The sequence below is a fragment of the Salmo salar genome, chromosome ssa20 (assembly GCF_905237065.1).
Source record: "Salmo salar chromosome ssa20, Ssal_v3.1, whole genome shotgun sequence".
NCBI lineage: Eukaryota > Metazoa > Chordata > Actinopteri > Salmoniformes > Salmonidae > Salmo > Salmo salar.
The window spans coordinates 1,087,832-1,114,536 of record NC_059461.1 but is presented as its reverse complement, the minus strand read 5'-3'; the positions used below and the strand labels follow the sequence as shown (position 1 = coordinate 1,114,536).

The following is a 26,705-nucleotide window of genomic DNA, read 5'->3' as shown; positions in this document are numbered from 1 at the left end:
ATGTCCTACCCGACTTGCCAAAACTATAGTTTGTTAACAAGAAATTTGTGGAATGGTAAAAAAACGAGTTTTAATGATGCCACCTAAGTGTATGTAAATTTTCGACTTCAACTGTAACTGCTAAAATATACTTGTTTTGTCTTTGGCATCATTAAACTGAAGACTGTTAGTTTATCAAATCAATTCTCTGTAATTATTATTACGTGATTAGCTAATCGGGTAAATGTAATTAACTAGGAAGTCGGGGCACCAAGGAAAATATTCAGATTACAAAGTTATAATTTTCCTATTATAACTTTCAGATATTTTAATATCTGATCAATTAGTCTTCTAATTAATGAATTATTCTTTACCTCACGTTAGTCTCATTCCAAACGTCGTAAATTGTTTGTTACTTGCTCAAACCCAGTCTTCACTATTAATCATCCATACATCAATTGTCTCAATCATTTATTTATTAACTAACTAAATAATCACAGAAATGCACATTCAAGCAAAGTAGATATGGTTACAAGGAAATTATAGGGGATGTGCCCTAGTGGGCTAAACCGGCATGGCGGCTTGGTAGACAAAAAGGGAAGTGGGTATAGACTGAGAAAGGCGTGAATTACGCAAGTGAATCACTACACACTTGATAATTCTAACAATTGAAATGCTAATCCTTTGCACATGAACGCTCACTCATTCGGGAATAATTGCAATCAATATATATATATTTACGCTCAGTGTGTCGTCGTGATCTCTGTTGGAAAGTTTGTTTCTGTTGGACAGTTTGTCCGCCCTCTCTCTCTCTGCCGTTGTTAGAATGGATAGTTCAGAGTAACATTCAGCAATGTTGTTATAGAATTGATGTTTCAGCGGTTGTCGGCCTTCGCATTCACGGGTACATCATTTCTAGCTGCAGACTAGTAATTAGTATCGAAGAGTAGCTCTTATTCTGTCGGATCGATAGTCTCAGAGTTTAACCACGTGGTATGGTTAAAAGATTCAGCAATCTACTCAAACCTTAACTCCCTCTGTGATGTGGTACTGGTCTGAAGGGAATTCTTCCCGGTGGGGGTTATATTCATAACAGTAGAAAGGGGCTGTCCCATGACGCGAAATCAATGTCTGTGCTCATGGGGCGGGCCAATGATTTAGTTAAACCCCAAAGGGAATTGGAGTGTCCTTCATTAAACAGTTTATATCACATTACATAATTTCACAAATAGTTTCATCTTTACTCATTCATTTTATACAACAATTAGATGCAAGCCTCTTGTATAAACAGAGTTATGGTAATGTGGCTGTATTGTCTTTCCTGAGGTCACTAAATTGTACAAAATGGACCACTTCGTAGCTGGCTACTACACCGACCGTTTATACATTCTCCAGAACATGAATATTGTTATGTTCTCAAGTTCTGTGATGTGGAAGAAGTTCCTTTGTTTTCTCTATGAAAACACACTGTCTCTTATACTCTGGCCATGAGGAGAGAACTCCTCTAGGAATTTATGACCTGCATAACAGAGCCTGTTGGTAGGGGGAAGACAGAGAGGTGGTGAGGGAGAGAGGGTGATGGTGCAGAGAGAGGGGGATGGTACTCGCTATCCCCAAAGAGGGCAATGTCATGACACCTAAGTATTGAAAAAGTGTAAAAGTGTAAAATAATTCAAATTCCCTATATTAAGCAAACCATACCTCACCATTTTCAGTTTTTATTTACGGATAGCCAGGGGCACACTCCAACACACACATAATTTACAAACGAAGCATTTGTGTTTAGTGAGTCCGCCAGATCAGAGGCAATAGGGATGACCATGGATGTTCTCTTGATAATTACATGAATTTTACAATTTTCGGTGTTTAAAGTATTTTTACTTAAGTACTTTACACAACTGCTCCAGACGTGACACTTTGCATTTAGGCCAAAGAGTTCAATCTTGGTTTCATCAGACCTGAGAATCTTGTTTCTCATGGTCTGTGAGTCATTTAGGTGCCTTTTGGCAAACTCCGAGCGGTCTGTCATGTGCCTTTACTGAGGTGTGGCTTCTGTCTGGCCACTCTACCATAAAGGCTTGATTGGTGGTGTGTTGCAGAGATGGTTGTCCTTCTGGAAGGTTCTCCCATCTCCACAGAGGAACTCTGGAGCTCTGTCAGAGTGACCATCGGGTTTTTGGTCACCTCCCTGACCCTTCTCGCCCGATTGCTCTGTTTGGCCAGGCGGCCAGCTCTAGGAAGAGTCAAGGTGGTTCCAAACTTCTTCCATTTAAGAATGATGACGTTCCCCAAGAACACAATGGCATCCAATGTTGCATAAATTATTTGTTACCCTTCCTTTGATCTGTGCCTCGACACAGTCCTGGCTCTACGGACAATTCCTTCGACCTCATTACTTGGTTTTTGCTTTGACATGCACTGTAAAATGTGGGACCTTATATAGACAGGTGTGTGCCTTTCCAAATCATGTCCAATCAATTGAATTTACCACAGGTGGACTCTAATCAAGTTGTAGAAACATCTCAAGGAGGATCAATAGAAACAGGATTCACCTGAGCTCAGTTTTGAGTCTCCTAGCAAAGGGTCTGAATACTTATGTAAATACGGTATTTATATTATTTATTTTTAATACATCTGCAGATATTCCTAAAAACCTTTTTTTGCTTTGTCATTATGAGGTATTGTGTGTAGATTGCTGAGGACATTTTTTTTATTTAATCAATTTTAGAACAAAATGTGGAAAAATGCAAGGGGTCTGAATACTTTCCGAATGCGCTGTATACAAAGAAATGTCAATTGAAAAAAGGTAAAACATTACGAAGTGCAACTAGTTTGCGGTCTTTCCAGCTTCAGTTTGAAGTGATTGTTGAAGTGATAGCTGTGTTGTTGGCTAGCTCCTCTGATCAACAGGGGCCTGACGAGAGAGCACATTTTCTATGCCAGGCGAAATCCCACCTCATTAGCTCATTGTTATGGATATATCCAAGCAAATGTCACTAGAAAACAGCTTGAGCAAATGCAAATGCGGCTACTTTGCTGTTATTCTGGCTGCACTTTTTGACATGACTGTAAGTTAGCCGTAGTTGTCTAGCTAGCAAGCCAGGGATAAGAACGTTGCCAGCCAGTATAGCAATGGGACATTTAGAAAGAATGACTGGGTCGGGTCCATAGATACAGAACAAAAATACTGAAAAACTGTGTTGCGTCTCTAGCAACCGAACCGATAGAATGAACAACCAGCCGGCTTGGGTAGCAACCCTAGATTTGTGTAGGGACTATATCTTGTGAAAGGATGAGATAGTATGAATAAATTCATCAAAATAAAAACGTTTTTATTGAAAATATGTCAGTCATTATTTTAATATGTTGGTAACCCGACTTCGTCTCGGGCCTAACAACACCCGTGCAAATATATCCTCCAAACACCGGCTTCTCGGGCATTATCACTTAAAGAGATTACTGCCACCACCGATCAGTCAATGAAATGGACACAGAAATAACCCATACTGTATGTTGTGGCAGTCGGTTTTTACCAAGTTTGGTTGTCTGCAAAGAGATAATCTCAGTTATCCCAGAACTAAAATCTTGTGTAATTTGGTCAGATGCTTATGTTTACGTTGTCTGTCCACAAGAGATTAGGAAAGAGAAGAAAGCAAATATTACTAGACTACCTGTTAGTACTCTGCTATATACTGAACCAAAATATAAACGCAACATGCAACAATTTGAAAGATTTTACTGAGTTACAGTTCATATAAGGAAATCAGTGAATTTAAATAAATTCATTATGCCCTAATCTATGGATTTCACATGACTTGGAATACAGATATGCATCTGTTGGTCACACATCCCATTAAAAAAAGGTAGGGGCGTGGATCAGAAAACCAGTCAGTATCTGGTGTGACCACCATTTGCCTCATGTAGCGCAACACATCTCCTTTACTTGGAGTTGATTAGTCTGTTGAATGATGTCCCACTCCTCTTCAATGGCTGTGTGAAGTTGATGGATATTGGCAGCAACTGGAACACGCTGTCGTACACGTTGATTCAGAGCATCCCAAACATGCTCAATGGGTGACATGTCTGGTGAGTATGTAGACCATGAAAGAACTTGGAAAAGTTCAGCTTCCAGGAATTGTGTACAGAACCTTTGCGACATGGGGCCTTGTATTATCATAAATAGCATATCAATGGGCCTCAGGATCTCGTCACGTTATCTCTGTGCATTCAAATTGCCATCGATAAAATGCAATTGTGTTTGTTGTCCATAGCTTATGCCTGCCCATACCATAACCCCAAACCATCATCATTGGTGGCTCTTCACAACGTTGACATCAGTAAACCGCTTGCCCACAAGATGCCATACACGTGGTCTGCTGTTGTGAGGCCAGTTGGACGTACTGCCAAATTCTCTAAAACAACGTTGGAGGCAGTTTATGGTAGAGAAACTAACCTAAAATTATCTTTTATTATATTCTTATATCTCCAGTCTCCATGCCAATTGCACGTTCCCTCAAAACTTGAGACATCTGTGGCATTGTGTTGTGTGACAAAACTGCACATTTTAGAGTGGCCTTTCATTGTCTCAAGCACAAAATGCACCTGTATAATGATCATGCTGTTTAATCAGCTTCTTGATATGCCACAACTGTCAGGTGGATGAATTATCTTGGCAAGATTTGAGAGAAACAAGCTTTTTGTGCGTATGGAAGATTACTGGGATCTTTAATTTCAGCTCATGAAACATGGGACTGACACTTTACATGTTGCGTTTATATTTTTATTCACTTTATATCATTTACTCAGTAGGGGCTGCTAAAGACATTCGATCTACTAAACCAAAAGTACCAAGGTCTCGTCTACACATTTTCATTTTGACCACGTTCAGTTGGACAATGTTTATTAGGGCAGACAGCAGGAAAAGTTTGTTAAATGTTTTGCAGCTGAAAACAAAAATGTGTGATTCTTATTGGACAAGTCCAATTAATCCCTCCCTGTTTCAGTCAGTTTTCTTCCGTTTGGTGCCTAATAAACGCGACACAGGGCACAATGTTGTGGAATATTCAGATTCAGATATAAATACACTATATATACAAAAGTATGTGGACACCCCTTCAAATTAGTGGATTCGGCTATTTCAGCCACACCCGTTGCTGACAGGTGTATAAAATCGAGAACACAGCAATGCAATCTCCATAGACAAACATTGGCAGTAGAATGGCATTACTGGACCGCTCAGAGACTTTCAACGTGGCACCTTTCCAACAAGTCAGTTTGTCAAATTTCTGGAGTGAGGAATCATGCTTCACCGTCTGGCAGTCCAATGGATGAATTTGGGTTTGGCGGATGCCAGGAGAAGGCTACCTGCCTCAATGCATAGTGCCAACTTGGTGGAAGAGGAATAATGACCTGGGGCTGTTTTTCATGGTTTGAGCTAGGCCTCTTAGTTCCAGTGAAGGGAAATCTTAGCATTCAATGACATTCTAGACAATTCTGTGCTTCCAACTTTGTGGCAACAGTTTGGGGAAGGCTCTTTCCTGTTTCAGCATGACAATGCCCCTGTGAACAAAGCGAGGTCCATACAGAAATGTTTTGTCAAGATCGGTGTGGAAGAACTGGATTGGTCTGCACAGAGCCCTGACCTCAACTCCATCGAACACCTTTAGGATGAATTGAACTCCAACTGTGAGCCAGCCCTAAACCCCCAACATCAGTGCCCGACCTCACTGATGCTATTGTGGCTGAATGGAAGCAAGTCCCCACAGCAATGTTCCAACATCTAGTGTAATGCCTTCCCATAAGAGTGGGGGCTGTTATAGCAGCAAAGGGTCAACCAAATCCATATTAATGCCCATGATTTTGGAATGAGATGTTCAATAAGCAGGTCTCCACATACTTCTGGTCATGTAGTGTAAATGTTGAAAAACAGGCATACCTCTCTGACATGTCAGCTTAATTCATGATATTTATTTGTTATTTTCAGTATGTTGCAGCCTTGTAAACGTGATCCCCAGTGTTTGTAACATGTCACTGTGATGTCCAGGGTGTTCCAGGAGTTTTAGGACGACAGGGGCCTCAGGGGCCACCAGGGTTCCCGGGCCCCCAGGGGCCTCTTGGAGAAAAGGGCTATCGAGGAGAGGAGGGCTTCCCTGGCGTATCTGGACCGAAGGGAGACGTGGTAAATTAAATACCTCATATTTAGAGTTTTACCTGATTACTTCACCTGATCAGGTCCCACTTGTGCTGTACTGTACTTGTACTGTAATCATGTACCCAAAATAATCCCTGTCACTCACACACTCTCAACTGGTTTCAAGTGTCATAATGACATGGAGAGGGACGAGGAGAAAAAGAGAGATCATGACATGGTTAAAGAAAAATAAATATTAGATCTTGTGTGTGTGTGCGTTCTGACTCCTGATCTGTTTCTGCATTTTCAGGGTATCGCTGGCGTACCAGGATATCCTGGACTAGATGGTGTCCCGGTGAGTGTGTGTGTGGGAAATGGAAGCATGTATGTACATGTGTGTGTGTATACCTGTAGACCAATTCCTTGCCATGGCATATTGTAATACCATAGTTAGCTTTCTGTTTCATACTGCACAGTACAGTTCATATGTCATTCCTATGCCTTTTGCACCTCATACGTCTTTTGGGGAAAAGTATGCAGTACCAGTCAAAAGTTTGAACACACCTACTCATTCAAGGGTTTTTCTTTATTTCTACTATTTTCTTCATGGTAGAATAATATTGAGGACATCAAAACTAGTAAATAACACATATGGAATCATGTAGTAACCAAAAAAAGTGTTAAACAAATCAGATATATATTTTAGAGTCTTCAAAGTAGCCACCCTTTGCCTTGATGACAGCTTTGCACACTCTTGGCATTATCTCAACCAGATTCACCTGGAATGTTTTTCCAACAGTCGTGAAGGAGTCCACACATATGCTGAGCACTTGTTGGCTACTTTTCCTTCACTCTGCGGTCCAACTCCTCCCAAACCATCTGAATTGGGTTGAGGTTGGGGTTATCTGAGGTAGCACTCCATCACTCTCCTTCTTGGTCAAATAGCCCTTACACATCTTGTAGGTGTGTTGGGTTATTATCCTGTTGAAAAGCAAATGATAGTCCCACTAAGCGCAAACCAGATGTGATGGCGTATCGCTGCAGAACGCTGTGGTAGCCATGCTGGTTAAGTGTACCTTGAATTCTAAATAAATCACAGACAGTGTCACCAGGAAAAGACACGGCGGTTGGTACCCATCAGACGAAATGACAGATTTCCACAGGTCTAATGTCCATTGCTCATGTTTCTTGGCCCAAGAAAGTATCTGCTTATTGGTGTCCTTTAGTAGTGTTTTTTATTCAGCAAATCGACCATGAAGTCTTGATTCACACAGTCTCCTCTGAACAGTTGATGTTCAGATGTGTCTGTTACCTGAACTCTGTGAAGAATTTCTTTGGGCTACAATTTCTGAGGCTGGAAACTCTAATGAACTTATCCTCTGCAGCAGAGGTAACTCTGGATCTTCCTTTCCTGTGGCGGTCCTCATGAGAGCCAGTTTCATCATAGCGTTGATGGTTTTTGCGACTGCACTTGAAAAGTTATTGACATTTTCGAATTGACTGACCTTCATGTCTTAAAGTAATGATGGACTGTCGTTTCTCTTTCCTTATTTGAGCTGTTCTTGCCACAAACTTTTAACAAGGCACACCTGTTAAAACCTGTCTGGGCTAGGAGGCAGTATTTTCACGGCCGGATGACGTGGTTGGATTAAGGAGATGTTTATCTTTCAAATGGTGTAAAATAATTGATTGTTTGAGAAATTGAAATTATTAGATTTTTGCTATCTTGTCAAGCAATCCCGTTACCGGGATGAGAACGGGAAGGGGGTCCCCTAGAGGTTAATTGAAGTGCATTCCAGGTGACTACCTCATGAATCTGGTTGAAAGAATGCCAAGAGTGTGCAAAGCTGTCATCAAGGCAAAGGGTGGCTACTTTAACCCCTGTGCGGCCTCCGTCCCGTATGCGTATGTATCATGTTACACAATACATGCATTCTTTTGTTCGATAAAGTTCATATTTATATATAAAAACAGCATTTTACATCGGTGCGTAACGTTGACTAACTATTTTCCCTCAAATGCATCCGATGAAACAGAGCTACAATTTACTAAATTACTATTCGAAAACATTTTTAAAATGTAATATTGTCATTCTAAGATTTATAGATGAATATCTCTTGAAAGCACCTGTAATGCCAGATTTAAAATTAACTTTACTGGGTAATCATACTTTGCGATGAAAGGGGATGCGATACTCAGAAAAACGTTAACGTTACGTTACAGGTCAGCGCCATCTTGGAACAATCGCATATCACATCTAGTCTTGTATACTATTGTCAATAATCCCTTACCTTTGGTTGTCTTCATCAGGAATCCCAGGTCCACAATAAATTTATTTTCGTTCGAAAAAATTACTCCTTTATGTTCCAAGAGCTTGTTCTTGTTAGCGCGTCTGAAGGCTAATCCAAATGCTCCGTCGGCCGCGGGACAGCCATTTCGAGAAAATGCATTTTTTTCCCATTTACGTTCGTTCAAACATGTCAAACATTGTATAACATAAATCTTCAGGGCGTTTTTCAACAAGAGAGCCAATAAGATTCGAGGGGGACGATTGCATTGTGTTTCAAAACGTTTCGAAAGGGGAGGGTAACCAGGGGTGCCGGCGTGATAATGGTGATGGCCCTCTCCGTGTGACCACGTTCCACAGCGTCTCATTCATTCAGTTTTAACAGTAGGAGACTCAAACCACTTTGTAAAGACTGGGGACATCTAGTGGAAGCAATAGGAAGTGCTCAATGAACCATAGCTCACGGTGTGATTAATAGGCAATGTGATGAAGTTGAGTTCGCAATTCAGAATTCCACTTCCTGTTTCGATCTGTCTCGGGGTTTTGACTGCCATATGAGTTCTGTTATACTCACAGACACCATTCAAACAGTTTTAGAAATATTAGGGTGTTTTCTATCCACAAGTATTAATTATATGCATATCCTAGCTTCTGAGTTTGAGTAGTAGGCCATTTAAAATGGGCACGAATGTTTTTCAAAATGCGCTGTCAAGAGGTTAAATAATCTCAAATATAAGATATATTTTGATTTGTTTAGCACTTTTTTGATTACTACATGATTCCATATATGTTATTTCATAGTGTTGATGTCTTCACTATTATTCTACAATGTAGACAATAGTAAAAATAAAGAAAAACCCTTGAATGAGTAGGTGTGTCCAAACCCTTGACTGGTACTGTATATGTTTCATTTCTTTAGTATATCATAAAAAGGACAAGTTTGACTTTCAGAAAATTGTTATTATGTTTGTTGCATAATTCTAACAGTGTGAACCTAACAGGGTGAACATTTGGAGCCTAAATTAGCCATAGCTCTGTGGGTGATTGCGATTGAGTTAGCGTAATGGTAAATATAGTAAACACTGAAAGAGGATTTGATTTATATATCAAAAAGAATTTTATCATTTGGACATTTCCTAAATGTTCTCTGTAGTTTAGCCTAACAGGGTGGAAATGTATGAGTGAGACAAACAGACTATTGTCATGAAATGCTAAAATGATCAAATATGCAAGTTTTGACTTCACTTTGACATTAGCATCCTTTAATGACCGTTTTCCCACCAACAAAGTGATGACACTACCTGAACAGGATGTCATTGTGGGAAGGGGTTTTCTTAAAGGATAATTACTAACAACTAACAGAGTGGGAAGTGATATCAGGGACACACAGAACATAATAAATACAATAATAATAAATACAATAATCATGAGAAAGCAAATATTGCTGAGAGATATGTTTTTTAGGACTATAAAATAATGAAGAAATATTTTATCTTATAGTTTATATTTCTAGTAGAAGTTAACGAATAGCACCAGGGGACATGGCAAAAATGCCAACATGCACTGAAAACAAAATGCATAAAATCCCTTTGAGATCGATATATTTGTGCTTTAATGGTAAATGACACCTAACCTTATATTTAAAGGCTTTTGGAATCCACATTTTACACTAAATAAGTAAGGGATAGTCAACGAGGGGCTATGCGTTCTCTGAAAAATAATGAACGCTAACAAAGTGAAACTAACATTCCACGGAGTTGCATTATTTTCCAGAGAATGCATATAGCCTCGAGTTGATTATCCATTTTATACCATGGCTATAATTTAACAAATGTACAGCTAGAAATGTGTTCATTTGCAGGTATAAATGTGTTCAACACAAGGCAACTGCTGTTGCTATCTAGCAAGTTTACTAGATAGCAACTGCAGTTGCCTTGGTAACTAAGCTTACAGACTTCAATCCTAGCTTGCTATTATGAAAATCAAATTCAACAGTGCCAATGATGTTTTCAATTCAACGTTTGCTTTCAAAAGCAGCTCAAACATAGAACATGTAAGAACTATAGCCATTGAATTCTACTGTGCAAATATACAGTGCGTTATAGGGAAATAATGCACACTCTAGAATGCCCTTCAAGCAAATCAGAAACTATTATTCAACAATGCCATGGTATAAGAAGTGATATTTCCTGGGGAAAGAAAAGGCACTGGATAGTGGGAATGACCAATGGTGCATAAATAGCCTAATGTGTGTGCGTGTGTGTGTGCGTGTGTGTGTTCCAGGGTCACCCTGGGCCGGGGGGTGTTCCTGGTCTACCAGGGCTTGATGGCTGTAACGGGACCAAAGGGGACAGTGGTTTCCCTGGAATCCATGGTCTGGACGGGCCTGATGGGGGAGCGGTGAGTACAGTACAGTACAGAACTGTGTGTGGCTGGTGTAGGGGACACAGATAGGGGCTATATCACTCTGCATTCCTTGAGAACCCAGAACATGAAGGAACAGGGGCAGGCAAAACGACAGGTCAAGGGCAGGCAGAGGTCAGTCATCCAGATCAGAGTCCAAAAGCTACCGAATGGCAGGCAGTCTAAGGGTCAGGGCAGGCAGAATGGTCAAATCCGGAAAAACTAGAAAACAGGAACTAGAAACAGACAGGAGCAAGGGGAAAAACGCTGGTAGGCTTGACGAACAAAACGAACTGGCAACAGACAAACAGAATACACTGGGGTGGGTGACACCTTGAGGGGGGTGGAGACAAGCACAAAGACAGGTGTGACAGAATATACATTTTTGTAGGGTTGTTTCATTTTTTGTCTGACATTTTATTTTTAAAACCTTGAATACACTTCAAGTTTGCATGTCCTGCAACAACAGGTTGATCAAATGAAGATCCTACACCTGTACAAGTAATTACTGACAGAGATGTAGTCTGCCCTACCAAGCAAAAGAGCAGTAACTGCTCATAGAGTGAAACTGCGAAAAATGACTTCAACATTTTTTTTTTGTACAGCCAAATGAATTGTAGCTCAGTTAAATCAAGGTAAAAGGCAGTAACTGACGTGAGTGATGCCAGTTACTGCCTTTTTCCTTGGTTTCACTTTTTACCGTTTCTGCAAACATAACCCCCCATTTCTCCATAATACAAAACAATGGAGGCAGGATATTTGGCCAAATGATAAAGCATGTATATAATCTAGAAAAAATTACCAAATGTGCAGTTACTGCTCCTTTGCTTGTTAGGGCAGTAGTGTACTGTGGACCATTTAATGTACATATGCATATGTAGGTGTCATGACGTTGGCCTGTTGGTGAGGTTTATGACCCCCATAAATACCTTCCCCCCTTTTCTCTCTCTCTACTCTACAGATGAGACTCTTGGAAAGCCCTTTGTTAACATAGAGAGAGTATGGTAACATCAGAAGGGTGGGAAAGGAACCATATTTCAGTAATCCAACCAGCTGAAAATATGCGTTGGTACTTAAAGAATATGATGTCAGATCAGTTGTCGTCTGAGACATTATTACTGATGATAGGATGACATAAACTGTTTCTTGAAAAGTCTACACATTCTAGTTATCAGATTCACATGGAATTGTTGTGCAATTTAAATGTTTAAATATTAAACTATTTGTGAAAAGATTAAATGTAATTTTAGCTTCTAAATGAGAGGATGGTTTTCATGAGGTAAAAACTCTGCTCACTCAGTGGCCCCGCCCAAGTGAACAGACATTGGTTGTAAACTATGTAACACGCCCTTCTCTCTCACCACTATATAATCCCGTTGACGAAAATTCAACTTGTGTTCCGAGGACGTGAGGACTGCTGTCCATGCGTTAACTTCTTATGGCTTGGGGGCAGTATTTCGACGTCTGGATGAGAAGCGTGCCCAAAGTAAACTGCCTATTACTCAGGCCCAGAAGCTAGGATATGCATATAATTGGTAGATTTGGATAGAAAACACTCTACCGTTTCCAAAACTGTTAAAAAAATGTCTGTGAGTATAACAGAACTGATATGGCAGGCAAAAACCTGAGGAAAATCCATCCAGGAAGTGGGATTCTTTTGATGTGGGTATTTTCAATTGAATGCCTATAGAGTATCTAATGGGTTAGGACCCAGATTGCAGTTCCTAGATGTCAACAGTCTTTAGACATTGTTTCAGGCTTGTTTTCTGAAAAATGTCTGTGGACTGAGGAAGAATGCAGAGCTGGTTTGCGCGCGTGACTGAGTGCGCACCCTTCGTTGTTTTTCCTTTCTATTGAAGACGCTATTGTCCGGTTGAAATATTATCGATTATTTAGACAATTGACAACCTGAGGATTAATTAATAACATAATTTGACATGTTTCGACAAACTTTACCGGTACTATTAGGATGTATTCATCTGCATGTTTTGACCGCCTTTGAGCCAGTGGATTACTGAACAAAACGCGCCAACAAAAGTTTTTGGGATATAAAGAGTGACTTTATCGAACAAAACAAACATTTAATTGTGTAACTGGGACTCTTGTGACTGCAACCATATGAAGATCTTCAAAGGTAAGTGATTAATTTTATCGCTATTTCTGACTTTTGTAATTCCTTTACTTGGTTGTAAAATGTTTGTATGCTTTTGTAAGCGGGGCGCTGTCCTCAGATAATCACATGGTATGCTTTCGCCTTAAAGCCTTTTTGAAATCTGACAAAGCGGCTGGATTAACCAGAAGTTAATAATCTTTAAACCGATGTATTTACGATAGCATAGCTCACGAGGCCCCATGGAGACCCAGAACCTTTTGTTCCATGTATGATCAATCCTGTTTTTATGTCATTCTGTGTGATTATTTAGGTATTTAGTAAATAAATAATTTAACCAAATTTTGCATTGCTGATTCAACTTGTTAGCCAGGGTTCGTGAAGATAACCAAGAATTCTATGATGTTCAGATGAGACTGAATAAGGTGACGATTAATAATTGACTGCTACTGATGTAAAAGATGACCAGGTCTTTAAGAGTTTATTCAGAAGATAACAGCTCTATAAAAATTATTTCGTGGTGCCCCGACTTTCTAGTTAATTACATTTACATGATTAGTTTAATCAGGTAATATTAATTAGAGAAATTATTTTATAGAATAGCATGTCATATCACTTAATCCGGCATAGCAAAGACACGACATTGGGGATAGCTAAGGTTATTGCTACTGCCTTCCTGAGACCTAGAAGCGCTTCTTGAGTATGTTCTGTTAACGGTACAGAGGGTTTTGAGTTCACACCCTGGTCTGGGCGGAATTTCCTCTGTCACAGTGGTCCACATGCCTCGGATCACACAGTTGGGCTCTTGCTACTGCCTTCCTGAGACCTAGAAGTACTGTCGCCCCAGATCTAGAAATGCCTTCTCTAGATCAGTGTTATTTGCGGTGCTTCTTGTGTATTTTGCATAGGGTTGTGAGTTTCCACTGTGTAACAAATACATTAATGTTCAAATATACTGTATTTTCTATTGATGACTGCAGGGTTTCCCAGGGATCAAAGGAGTGCCAGGGGTCCCCACCGTTCAGTTCATCCAGTACCCTGGTATACCTGTAAGTGGCCTTTCACAACCATCATCTCTCCATACAGTCTCTTTCATTTGTGTGTCCACCTGTACATGCTTGCATCTCTTACGCAAAATATTCATCTTATTTGATTGATTAATTATTTGATTGATGATGGATGGATGGGTGGATGGATTGATTGTCATAAACCTTTTAGGTGCCCAACCCATGTCTGCATACAAAACAAAAATGAATATGCCCTATGCAATCAATCATCCTACAGTCATTGTCTGTGTACCTGACTCTCACTCCTATACCCTCTTAGCTTTGTACACCCGTTTGCCCATCCTCACCCGCTCCAATGCCTCCTCACCCTGCCATGTATGTTCTGTTATTAAGACTTCTTCTCTTTTTCTTTTCTTCTTCTTATCTGACAGGGTGATGTCGGCCGTGTTGGGGTTACTGGACTGCCTGTGAGTAAGATGGTTGTTGGACGGTTGTTGGATGGGTTCCCTATAGCCTGTCAAGTCACAACATACACTACTTCAAAATGGCCCCCTTACCAGCAAGTGCCTGCCTTTGCTGCTGTGACACATTCAATGTGTCGACATAGTTACTACTGCATTACTATTGCCTGGTTTCCAGATCTGAATGCGATTTAGCCATCTTCACTAACAGTCCTTGTCATGCCAACAATGTACGTAAAAAGAGCAGCAGGTTGACATATACCCAGTGCTTAACTGAACCAAGTAGCAACACCTTTGATTTTGTAGTGAGGGCGAATTAACGGGCTGCTGCACAGTCACTATGGGAACTCTTTCTAGAGTGCCCGGTTAAATTGTGCAAAAGAGCATTTTTTAACTCTAAATTGTTAAATTAGTGAGAAATATAAGTGATAATTGTACAAATCTGTGAGTTTGCTTCATTTACTATCATCCTCAATTAAAATATTTCATTCTTTTTCCATATTTAATTCATTTATATTATGCTACTTTCCTTGATGTGGACAGTATGTGTTACTACATTACAAAAGCTCACTTTTTGACCATGTAGAATTCAGGGCGGTCTCTCTATAAAAATACTGACCACACACCAATACATGAATTTGAGAGTCAAACTATGACTCAAATAACAGCCAACCCTAGTCAGTGTTGATATCCTATGCCAGGCCATGATTCGTTGAAGTAAAAAAAAAAAAAAAGAGAAAAAAAGTGGTTTGTTCCTTTTTCTGTATTGACATCCTCCTGAAATCCACATCCAACATTCCAAAATATACAGTACCAGTCAAAAGTTTGGGCACACCTACTCATTCAAAGGTTTTTCTATTTTTACTATTTTCTACATTGCAGAATAGTAGTGAAGAAATCAACACTATGAAATAACACATATGGAATCATGTAGTAACCAAAAATGTGTTAAACAAATCAAAATATTTTTGGGATTTTAGATTCTTCAAAGTAGCCACTGTTTGCACACTCTTGGCATTCTCTCAACCAGCTTCACCTGAAATGCTTTTCCAACAATCTTGAAAGAGTTCCCACATATGCTGAGCACTTGTTGGCTGCTTTTCCTTCACTCTGCGGTCCAACTCATCCTAAACCATCTCAATTGGGTTGAGGTAGGGGGATTGTGGAGGCCAGGTCATCTGATGTTGAGATGTGTCTGTTACTTGAACTTTGTGAAACCTTTATTTGGGCTGCAATCTGAGGTGCAGTTAACTCTAATGAACTTATCCTCTGCAGCAGTGGTAACTCTGTGTCTTCCTTTCCTGTGACGGTCATCATGAGAGCCAGTTTCATCATAGTGCCTGATGGATTTTGCGACTGCACTTGAAGAAGCTTTCAAAGTTCTTGAAATGTTCTGTATTGACTGACCTTCATGTCTTAAAGTAATGATGGACTTTAGTTTCTCTTTCTCTATTTCCATTTGTTTAACCTGTTAGGGCTAGGGGGCAGTATTGACACGGCTGGATAAAAAACATACCCAATTTAATCTGGTTACCACTCCTACCCAGTAACTAGAATATGCATATACTTATTACATATGGATAGAAAACACCCTAAATTTTCTAAAACTGTTTGAATGGTGTCTGTGAGTATAACAGAACTCAAATGGCAGGTCAAAACCTGAGAGATTCCTTTACAGGAAGTGGCCTGTCTGACCATTTCTTGAACTTCTTTTCCATCTCTATCATTTACTAAGGATCTCTGCTCTAACGTGACACTTCCCACGTCGTCCATAGGCGCTCAGAGCCCGGGAAAAAACAGAATGTCGTCATTCCAGCCCCAGGCTGAAACACATTATCGCCTTTCTCAAGTGGCCGATCAAGGGACACTGGGCTTATGCGCGTGACCCCGACCGCCCCCGCCTTTGGGATTTTTTCCTCTGTTTGCCGAAAAGGAGATTCCCTGTCGGAATATTATCGCTTTTCTACGAGAAAAATGTCGTAAAAATTGATTTTAAACAGCGGTTGACATGCTTCGAAGTACGGTAATGGAATATTTAGAATTTTATTGTCACGAATTGCGCCATGCGCGCGACACTTCTTTACTATTTCGGATAGTGTCTGGAACGCATCGAACAAAACGCCGCTATTCGGATATAACGATGGATTATTTTGGACCAAACCAACATTTGTTATTGAAGTAGCAGTCCTGGGTGTGCATTCTGACGAAGACAACAAAAGGTAATCAAACTTTTATAATAGTAAATATGATTATGGTGAGTGCTAAACTTGCCGGGTGTCTAAATAGCGAGCCCGTGATGCCTGGGCTATGTACTTAGAATATTGCAAAATGTGCTTTCACCAAAAAGCTATTTTAAAATCGGACACATCGAGTGCATAGAGGAGGTCTGTATCTATAATTCTTAAAATAATTGTTATGCTTTTTGTGAACGTTTATCGTGAGTAATTTAGTAAAATGTTAGCGAATTCCCCGGAAGTTTGCGGGGGGTATGCTAGTTCTGAACGTCACATGCTAATGTAAAAAGCTGGTTTTTGATATAAATATGAACTTGATTGAACAAAACATGCATGTATTGTATAACATAATGTCCTAGGGTTGTCATCTGATGAAGATCATCAAAGGTGAGTGCTGCATTTAGCTGTCTTCTGGGTTTTGGTGACATTATATGCTGGCTTGAAAAATGGGTGTCTGATTATTTCTGGCTTGGTACTCTGCTGACATAATCTAATGTTTTGCTTTCGTTGTAAAGCCTTTTTGAAATTGGACAGTGTGGTTAGATTAACGAGAGTCTTGTCTTTAAATGGCTGTGAAATAGTCATATGTTTGAGAAATTGAAGTAATAGGATTTTTAAGGTTTTGAAAATCGCGCCACAGGCTGGCAGTGGCTGTTACGTAGGTGGGATGCAAGCGTCCCACCTAGCCCATAGAGGTTAACACTTTTTTGGTTACTACATTCCATATGTGTTATTTCATAGTTTTGATGTCTTCACTATTATTCTACAATGTAGAAAATAGTAAAAATAAAGAAAAACCATGGAATTAGTAGGTGTGTCTTTTGACTTGTACTGTAGATAGCATCCCCCTACAAATTTTGTGTGGCTGGCAATATGGAAAAGGGAACAAACAACTTTGTTATTTAACCTACAGTGCATTCGGAAAGTATTCAGACCCCTTGACTTTTTCCAAATTGTGTTACGTTACAGCCTTATTCTTAATGGATTAAATTACATTTGTCCTCATTAATCTACAAACAATACCCCATTATAAGAAAGTGAAAACAGGTAAAAAGTTCAGACCTTTTGCTATGAGAATCAAAATTGAGCTAAGAGGAATCCTGTTTACAATGATCATCTTTGAGATGTTTCTACAACTTGATTGGAGTCCACCTGTGGTATATTCAATTGATTGGAAATTATTTGGAAAGACACCAACCTGTCTATATAAGGTCCCACAGTTGACAGTGCATGTGAACTTTAGTCAACTTTATTGGTATATTTTCTTAGTAATAAATAAAGTCCAGTTACACCTTCTTTTGACAAAGTAGAAACTAAAAATATAATAATATAACCAGCCAGGTGAACAGGTTTAATTATTTTCTGTATTCCTTAAACAAATACACCAGTGGATGAACAATTAATTGTAAAGGACGAATTGCATAAATAAATAGCGTATTTGATTATGTTACTTGTTTTTGCTTAGTAGCCAGAGCAATGCTGCCGCTCAAGTAGATGCATGGACAGCACGGATATTCTTGGAAAAAGTGAAATTTGGAATTAGAGCTACACCTCTTGAATTATGAGAGTTATTTCACAAAGGTAAGTGTAATAGAAACTGCAGAATATGCTCTTTCTGGTACTACATAGACATCTAAATGTTTTACCTGCATGTGACTCTGAAGAAGGATTTGATAAACTGATGATCCTTTCCCTGCATCTGTAAATTACAATATGCGCCCATCTCTTCAAGTCCAATTTAATATTGTCACTCAGATTGTCAATTTAATCTTGTCTATAGGCTAACACATATGTGTGAAATTAGTTTTGGTATAGTTTCGATGGGCCTGCTGTGCAGGCTGACTGGCATTGTTTGTTTGCATACTCCACCCAGACCAGTTGTTGGCTCCAGGTAGTGGGGTTGGTTGAGACCAGGCATCTTAGGGTGGTCTCCAGGTCCTGGTTAGCTCGCTCCGACTGGCCGTTCGACTGGGGATGGAACCCAGAGGATAGGCTTGCCGATGCCCCAATAAGGGTGCAGAACACCTTCCAGAACTGAGACGAGAACTGAGGACCCCGGTCGGGAAACCATATCCACCGGGAGTCCATGGATCCTGAAGACGTGCTGAACCGTGAGCTGGGCCGTTTCCTTGGCAGAAGGTAGTTTGGGGAGAGGGATGAAATGAGTGACCTTTGAGAATCGATCCACCACTGTCAGAATGACGGTGTTGCCATCAGACGGGGGAAGCACAGTGACAAAATCCAGAGAGATATGAAACCAGGGACGATGAGGGACCGGTAGTGGCTGAAGAAGGCCAGAAGGAGCTTGCCGTGGAGTCTTGTTCTGGGCACACACCATGCACGCGGCGACGAAGGCAGAGATGTCAGGAACCATTGTGGGCCACCAGAAATGTTGTCAGAGGATTGCTAGGGTACGGCGGGAACCGGGATGACAGGTCAGCCTTGAGGAATGAGCCCATTCCAGGACCCGGGACCGGACTGAGTTAGGGACAAACAGCCGGTCAGCCGGGCCCCATCAGGTTCAGGCTGAGAATGTTGTGCCTTGCGAACCAGGGTCTCAATACCCCAACCCACTGAGGCTGCAAGGCATGAGGTAGGGAGAATGGTTTTGGAGACTGAGGGTTTGGCAGAGGAACTGTATAGGCAGGAGAGGGCGTCAGGCTTCACGTTCTTGGACCCTGAGCGGTATGGAATGTCGACGTTAACTCTTGTAAGCAGGAGAGCCCACCGGGCCTGCCTGGAGTTAAGGTGCTTTGTTGTACGGAGATATTCCACATTTTTATGGTCGGTCCAGACCAGGAATGGCTGTTCTGCTCCTTCCAGCCACTGCCTCCACTCTTCCAACGCCATCGTAGTTCCTCTCTGCAGGATTGAGACGATGGGACAGGAAGGCACAGGGATGAATCTTTTGGTCCTGGGCAGATCGCTGGGACAGGATGGCCCCCACTCCAACATCAGAAGCATCAAGCTCTACCACAAATTGACGGGACGGATCCGGATGGATGAGGATGGGTGCTGTGGTGAACCGATGCTTCAGGTTCACAAAGGCTCTGTCGACAGCTGGAGACCATGTGAACGGTACATTGGGAGAGGTGAGTGTTGAGAGGGGGGCTGCCAGGGTGCTGTAACGCCGAATGAAACGGTGGTAGAAGTTAGCAAAACCCAGGAAACGTTGCAACTGCACCCTGGACGTAGGTTGAGGCCAATCCTTTCCAGGATCCATCTGGACATTTCCCTCAGCGATGACATATCCCAGAAAGGAGATTGTAGAGCGGTGGAACTCACTTCTCGGCTTTCACAAACAATTCTACAGGAGGCGCTGAAGGAGCTGTCTGTCATGGAGAACCGGGAAAAAAACAGGATGTCGTCAATGTAGACTAACACAAGACGGTTTAGCATGTCCCGGGGGGCACATCGTTTACCAGAGCCTGGAAGACAGCGGGGGCGTGGGTGAGTCCAAACGGCATGACCTGCTACTCATAATGTCCGCTGGCTGTGTTGAATGCTGTGTTCCACTCATCGCCTTTGCGTATCGAACCAGGTGGTAGGCATTCCAAAGGTCCGGTTGTGTTTTTTGAGCCAAGAAAATGGGGAGACGTTGTTATAGCCTCAACATGATTTCCTGAAACCCGAAGATTTTTTTATTTTACCTTTATTTAACTAGGCATGTCAGTTAAGAATATTTTCAATGACAGCCTAGGAACAGTGGGTTAACTGCCTTGTTCAGGGGCAGAATGACAGATTTGTACCTTGTCAGCTTGGGGATTTGAACTTGCAACCTTTCAGTTACTAGCCCAACACTCTATCCTCTAGGCTACCCTGTCACCCCACCCGAAGGTTAACAGGAACGGTGCTGTGGGTAACTCTACCAATGTAGCGGCCGTCCAGTGCTCTAGCGTCCATGGGAACAGAGAGGAGTTGAGTGGGGATACCTAATTCAGAAACTAGGGTAGCATCCATAAAACTCATCCGCCCCAGAGTCAATGAGCACCTGGAGAGATTTAGACTGGTCTCCCTACAGCAGTATCACAAAAAAAGGAGTGCGGTTGATGGGATTTAGAAGATTCCCAATCTGGCTCCCCAGAGTACTTGTACCTTCTACATAAATAGGTCTCTTAAGTGGGCAGGTGGCTATGTAATGTCCCGCAGCCCCACAGTACAGACAACTGTTGGAACTTAGCCTATGTGAACGTTCCATGGCGATAACCTATCTCTGCTCAGTTGCATATGTTCCAGAGTATCTGACTCACCTGTCGCCAATGATTCTCGAGGGAGCTCGGGTGGCTTCTGATCCTCTCGGAAAAACAGCCTTCGGAGACTTCCGGATTCCTTCGAAGGTGAGCGAGCCACTGCGGATGAACAAGTGTGACCTAGGCCAGACCTCCTCTCACTCCTGCATTCCCTTAGACGTCCATCAATTCTAATGCTGAGGGCGATGAGGGAATCGAGGTCCACCGGTAAACGGCACAGAGAGACAGGAAACACAGGGATATATACAGCAGGGGATAACAAGCGACACCTGGAGGGGGTGGAGACAATCACAAGACAGGTGAAACCGATCAGGGTGTGACAGCTGTTGAGTAGTCTGCACAATCACTACCTATAAATGTCATTTTCACTGGAAGTAGGCATGTTTGAAACTAACAGTAAAGTAATTATTACTGTCCTAAATAAAATGTTGCTGTCATAGCCTAATACCCAATGAGGCCGGTGTGCTCGCAATGGCCAATGCTCATTTCGGCAACTCCGTATCTCAAATCCATATCAATATCTCGGTTGTAAAATAGACAGCTGAGAAATAAAAATATATACCTAAACAAATCTGAGCATATCCTCTCTTCAACTGTTAAACTGTGACAAGTATAGGATGGCTGTGTTTTTCTTATAGTTAGAATCAGACACATTTTTTACAGGAGCACTGTGGGAAAGGCAGTAAAACGTGGCTTGTTCATTATCACTGCAGCAGTCCCCAGCGAAACAGGTACATGGGCAGGGCAGACACTTTCATTAGAGGAATTATAAAGATAATGCACTTCACTAGCTAATGGGTGAGAACTAGCCAAACTACAAGCAATGTTTCAAATTAGTTATCTATTTTGTAGCCTACCTTTACTCGCTATGCTCGCTCATCTGGCTACAACCGACTTGCAGTGGCACACGCATATGTGCAGAGTCAGAGGCTACATGTGGAGCTCTCTTGCATCTTGAAAATGCGCCTTGTTAGGAGTAGGCTATCATTTTATGGTAATTTTTCTAAATTCATTTCAGACTTTTTAAGGACACCGCAGACACCCTGTAATAACCATTATATCGAAGTAAACTTAGAGTCATGTGATGATATGTTGCGTGGTCCTACCATTACAACTCGGAAAAGCATGCAGTTTATTAGGCTACAGATTAAATTAATTATGATGAACTTCACAGGATGGTGAATATGCAAGGTGATGAGCTTGATGCCTCTTTTCAATAAATATTGAGGGTTTTATTCCGGTGACATGATGATCGATGCTTGTCTGCTGTTTGACAAATACAAATAATATCACTCTTAATATCACTCTTACATAATAATCTGATAAAGTACACTGCTCAAAAACATAAAGGGAACACTAAAATAACACATCCTAGATCTGAATGAATGAAATAATCTTATTAAATACTTTTTTCTTTACATAGTTGAATGTGCTGACAACAAAATCACACAAAAATAATCAATGGAAATCCAATTTATCAACCCATGGAGGTCTGGATTTGGAGTCACACTCAAAATTAAAGTGGAAAACCACACTACAGGCTGATCCAACTTTGATGTAATGTCCTTAAAACAAGTCAAAATGAGGCTCAGTAGTGTGTGTGGCCTCCACGTGCCTGTATGACCTCCCTACAACGCCTGGGCATGCTCCTGATGAGGTGGCGGATGGTCTCCTGAGGGATCTCCTCCCAGACCTGGACTAAAGCATCCGCCAACTCCTGGACAGTCTGTGGTGCAACGTGGCGTTGGTGGATGGAGCGAGACATGATGTCCCAGATGTGCTCAATTGGATTCAGGTCTGGGGAACGGGCGGGCCAGTCCATAGCATCAATGCCTTCCTCTTGCAGGAACTGCTGACACACTCCAGCCACATGAGGTCTAGCATTGTCTTGCATTAGGAGGAACCCAGGGCCAACCACACCAGCATATGGTCTCACAAGGGGTCTGAGGATCTCATCTCGGTACCTAATGGCAGTCAGGCTACCTCTGGCGAGCACATGGAGGGCTGTGCGGCCACCCAAAGAAATGCCACCCAACACCATGACTGACCCACCGCCAAACCGGTCATGCTGGAGGATGTTGCGAGTGGGCACATTTGCTATATTACCCAACAGTAGAGTTGAAAATGAGATGGAAACCCATTCAACTTATGTATATTTTTTGGGTTCATGTTGGGTCGGAATGTCTTCCTGCCTATCTTCTAGACTGGTGTTGGGAGGACCACTGGCAGAAGTCTTAAAGTGAAGTCACATCTGGAGAGTACAATGTTTAGTGAATAACTTGATTGTTTCAGGCTAAAATAAATCAGGATTTGAGGCATCACCAGCAGGGTCATTGTAAACTATACCTGCACTTCAAAGAGAAGATCTTGGTTCTCTCAGAGCTTCTCTCTGAGCTGGCTAAGTGCTTTTTTTGTCTGCAATCTAGTGATCAGCGAGTTTCTCTATGCAGTCTGGGTTCAAAATGTAGAAGTCCTGAGCAATCTGTAGTAAAGCAGACTACTACTTTTTTGTAATATTTTATCCAGACACTGTTCATGTTTTGTTATATGTCCGCTGTTTCATTAAATGTTCACTCTCTGTACTTCCTTCTGGTCTCCAGCGTCTATCCTTACAAAATGCTGACACCGCTATTTGAAGCATCAGGGAGTTTGTGTTTTTTGTGCTGACGTCGGGTCTGGGTGCCGCCACCGATGGAACCGGGGGGTACCTCAGCTGGCTCATCAGTCTTGCATGTGTTAGCTGGCTCGAGAGGTTTCTTTGGCTCCGCAGGCTCCCATCCCACATCATGCCTCAGCCAGCTCGTCGGTCTCCCACGCCTCGGCCGACAGTCGGGCTCCCACGCCTCGGCCGGCTCGTCGGTCTCCCACGCCTCGGCCGGCTCGTCGGGCTCCCACGCCTCGGCCGGCTCGTCGTTCTCCCACGCCTCGGCCGGCCCGTTGGGCTCACCCATGTGGGAAGCCAGGTGGCGCCCCTGAGGGGGGGTACTGTCACGCCAGCTCCCGCTCCCGCTCGAGGGCGCCAGGCTGTCCATCATTACGCACACCTGTCACCATCATTACATGCAGCAGCGCTCATTGGACTCACCTGGACTCCTTTACTTCGTTGATTGCCCCTCTATCTGTCTGTTCCTCTGTTGGTCTCCATAGATGTTCGATCGGGTTCAAGTCCGGGCTCTGAGTGGGCCAATCAATGACATTCAGATAGAGACTTGTCCCGAAGCCACTCCTGCGTTGACTTGGCTGTGTGCTTAGGGTTGTTGTCCTTTTGGAAGGTGAACTGGAGGAAGTTTGGAGCAAGTTCTCATCAAGGATCTCTCTGTACTTTGCTCCTTTCATCTTTCCCTCGATCCTGACTTGTCTCCCAGTCCCTACCACTGAAAAACATCCACACAGCATGATGCTGCCACCGCTATGCTTTACCGTAGGGATGGTGGCAGGTTTCTTCCAGAAATGACGCTTGGCATTCAGGCCAAAGAGTTCAATCTTGGTTTCATCAGACCAGATAATCTTGTTTCTCATGGTCTGAGAGTCCTTTAGGCGCCTTTTGGCAAACTCCAAGCGGGCTGTCATGTGATTTTTACTGAGGTGTGGCTTCTGTCCGGCCACTCTACCATAACGTTCAGATTGGTGGAGTGCTGCAGAGATGGTTGTCCTTCTGGAAGGTTCTCCCATCTCCACAGAGGAGCTCTGTCAGAGTCACCATCGGGTTCTTGGTCACCTCCCCGACCAAGGACCTTCTCCCCTGATTGCTCAGTTTTGCCAGTCGGCCAGCTCTAGGAAGAGTCTTGGACTTTCAATGCTGCAATCTACGGACAATTCCTTCGACCTCATGGCTTGGTTTTTGACCTGACATGCACTGTCAACTGAGGTGTGGCTTCTGTCCGGCCACTCTACCATAACGTTAAGATTGGTTCAGACAGGTGAGTGCCTTTCCAAACCATTTCTAATCATTTGAATTTACTACAGGTGGACTCCAATCAAGAAACATCTCAAGGACGATCAATGGAAACAGGATGCACCTGAGCTCAATTTCGAGTCTCATTGCAAAGGGTCTGAATACTAATGTAAATAAGTTATTTCTGTTTTTTATTCTTAATACATTTGCAAACATTCGCTTTGTCATTATGCGGTATTTTATAGATTGATAAGGGAAAAAACAATTTAATCAATTTTAGAATAAGGCTGTAACATAACAAAATGTGGAAAAAGTCAATGGGTCTGAATACTTTCCGAATGCACTGTAGCAGGGGGTGTAAAGCCATAACACATTCGTTTTTCAAGCAGACTATGATTGATAATGTCAAATAGTCTAACAAAACAGCCCAACAATATTTTTATCATCAATTTATCTCAGCCAATCATCAGTTATTTGTAGTAAGTGTTGTGCTTGTTGACTGTCCTTCCCTAAGCGTGCTGAAAGTCTGTTGTCAATGTGTTTACTGTAAAATAACATTGTATCTGGTCAAACACAATTCTTTCCAAAAGTTTTCTAAGGGTTGGTAACAGGCTGATTGGTCAGCTATTTCAGCCAGTAAAGGGGGCTTTACTATTCTTAGGTAGGGGAATGACTTTTGCTTCCCTCCAGGCCTGAGGGCACACACTTTCTAGTAGGCTTAAATTGAAGATATGGCAAATGGTAGTGGCAATATTGTCCGCTATTATCCTCAGTCATTTTCCATCCAAATTGTCAGACCCTAGTGGCTTGTCATTGTTGATACACAACAATAATTTTTTTCACCTCTTCCACACTCACTTTACGGAATTCAAAATTACAATGCCTGTCTTTCATCATTTGGTCAAATATACTTGGATGTGTAGTTTCAGTGTTTGTTGCTGGCATGTCATGCCTAAGTTTGCTGATCTTGCCAATGAAAAAAATCATTAAAGTAGTCGGCAATATCAGTGGTTTTGTGATGAATGAGGCATCTGATTCAATGAATGATGGAAAGGAATTTTCCTTTTTGCCCAAAATTTCATCTAACCTCTGCGGTGTCCCCCTCACGGTATGTTAAGCTAACGTAGGCTAATGCGATTAGCATAAGGTTGTAAGTAACATGAACATTTCCCAGGACATAGACATCTGATATGGGCAGAAAGCTTAAATTCTTGTTAATCTAACTGCACAGTCCAATTTACAGTAGCTATTACAGTGAAAGAATACCATGCTATTGTTTGAGGAGAGTGCACAATTATGAACTTGAAAATGTATCAATAAACCAATTAGGCACATTTGGGCACTCTTGATACAACATTTTGAACAGATAGGCAATGGTTCATTGGATCAGTTTAAAACTTTGCACATACACTGCTGCCATCTAGTGGCCAAAATCAAAATTGCACCTGGGCTGGAATAATACATTATGGACTTTCTCTTGCATTTCAAAATGATGGTACAAAAAAAAATACAAAATACTTCATTTTTTCTTTGTGTTATCTTTTACCAGATGTAATGTGTTATATTCTCCTACATTCATTTCACATTTCCACAAACTTCAAAGTGTTTCCCTTCAAATGGTATCAAGAATACGCATATCCTTGCTTCAGGTCCTGAGCAACAGACAGCTAGATTTGGGTATGTCATTTTAAACTAAAATTGAAAAAAGGATTGGATCCTTAAGGTGCTTCAAAGGTGCTTTTAACTATCATTCTTTATGTCATTTATCTTTGTTTCATAGTGTAGTTTCTTCTTTTTACTCAGTTTAGTCACATGATTTCTCAATTTGTAGTACGTTTGCCAATCGGTTGTGCAGCCAGACTTATTTGCCATTTATTTTTCCCCTGTGACGTCTGCTTCCAACTCACACTCTCAAACACGTAGATCCCCTGAACGCAGTTCACTTTCCA

General features: G+C 41.7%; 1 protein-coding gene across 7 annotated transcripts in view; it reads left to right on the top strand.

The window, feature by feature from the left end:
- Positions 1–26,705, top strand: part of col4a4 (collagen, type IV, alpha 4) — a 241,645-nt gene that overhangs the window by 90,601 nt on the left and 124,339 nt on the right. For all 7 annotated transcript variants that reach the window (XM_045704243.1, XM_014159949.2, XM_014159950.2 and 4 more), the window contains 5 exons: positions 6,023–6,157; positions 6,420–6,464; positions 10,680–10,796; positions 13,890–13,958; positions 14,348–14,383. In XM_045704243.1, coding sequence (XP_045560199.1) covers positions 6,023–6,157; positions 6,420–6,464; positions 10,680–10,796; positions 13,890–13,958; positions 14,348–14,383 — 402 coding nt within the window. The remainder of the gene's footprint in view (positions 1–6,022; positions 6,158–6,419; positions 6,465–10,679; positions 10,797–13,889; positions 13,959–14,347; positions 14,384–26,705) is intronic.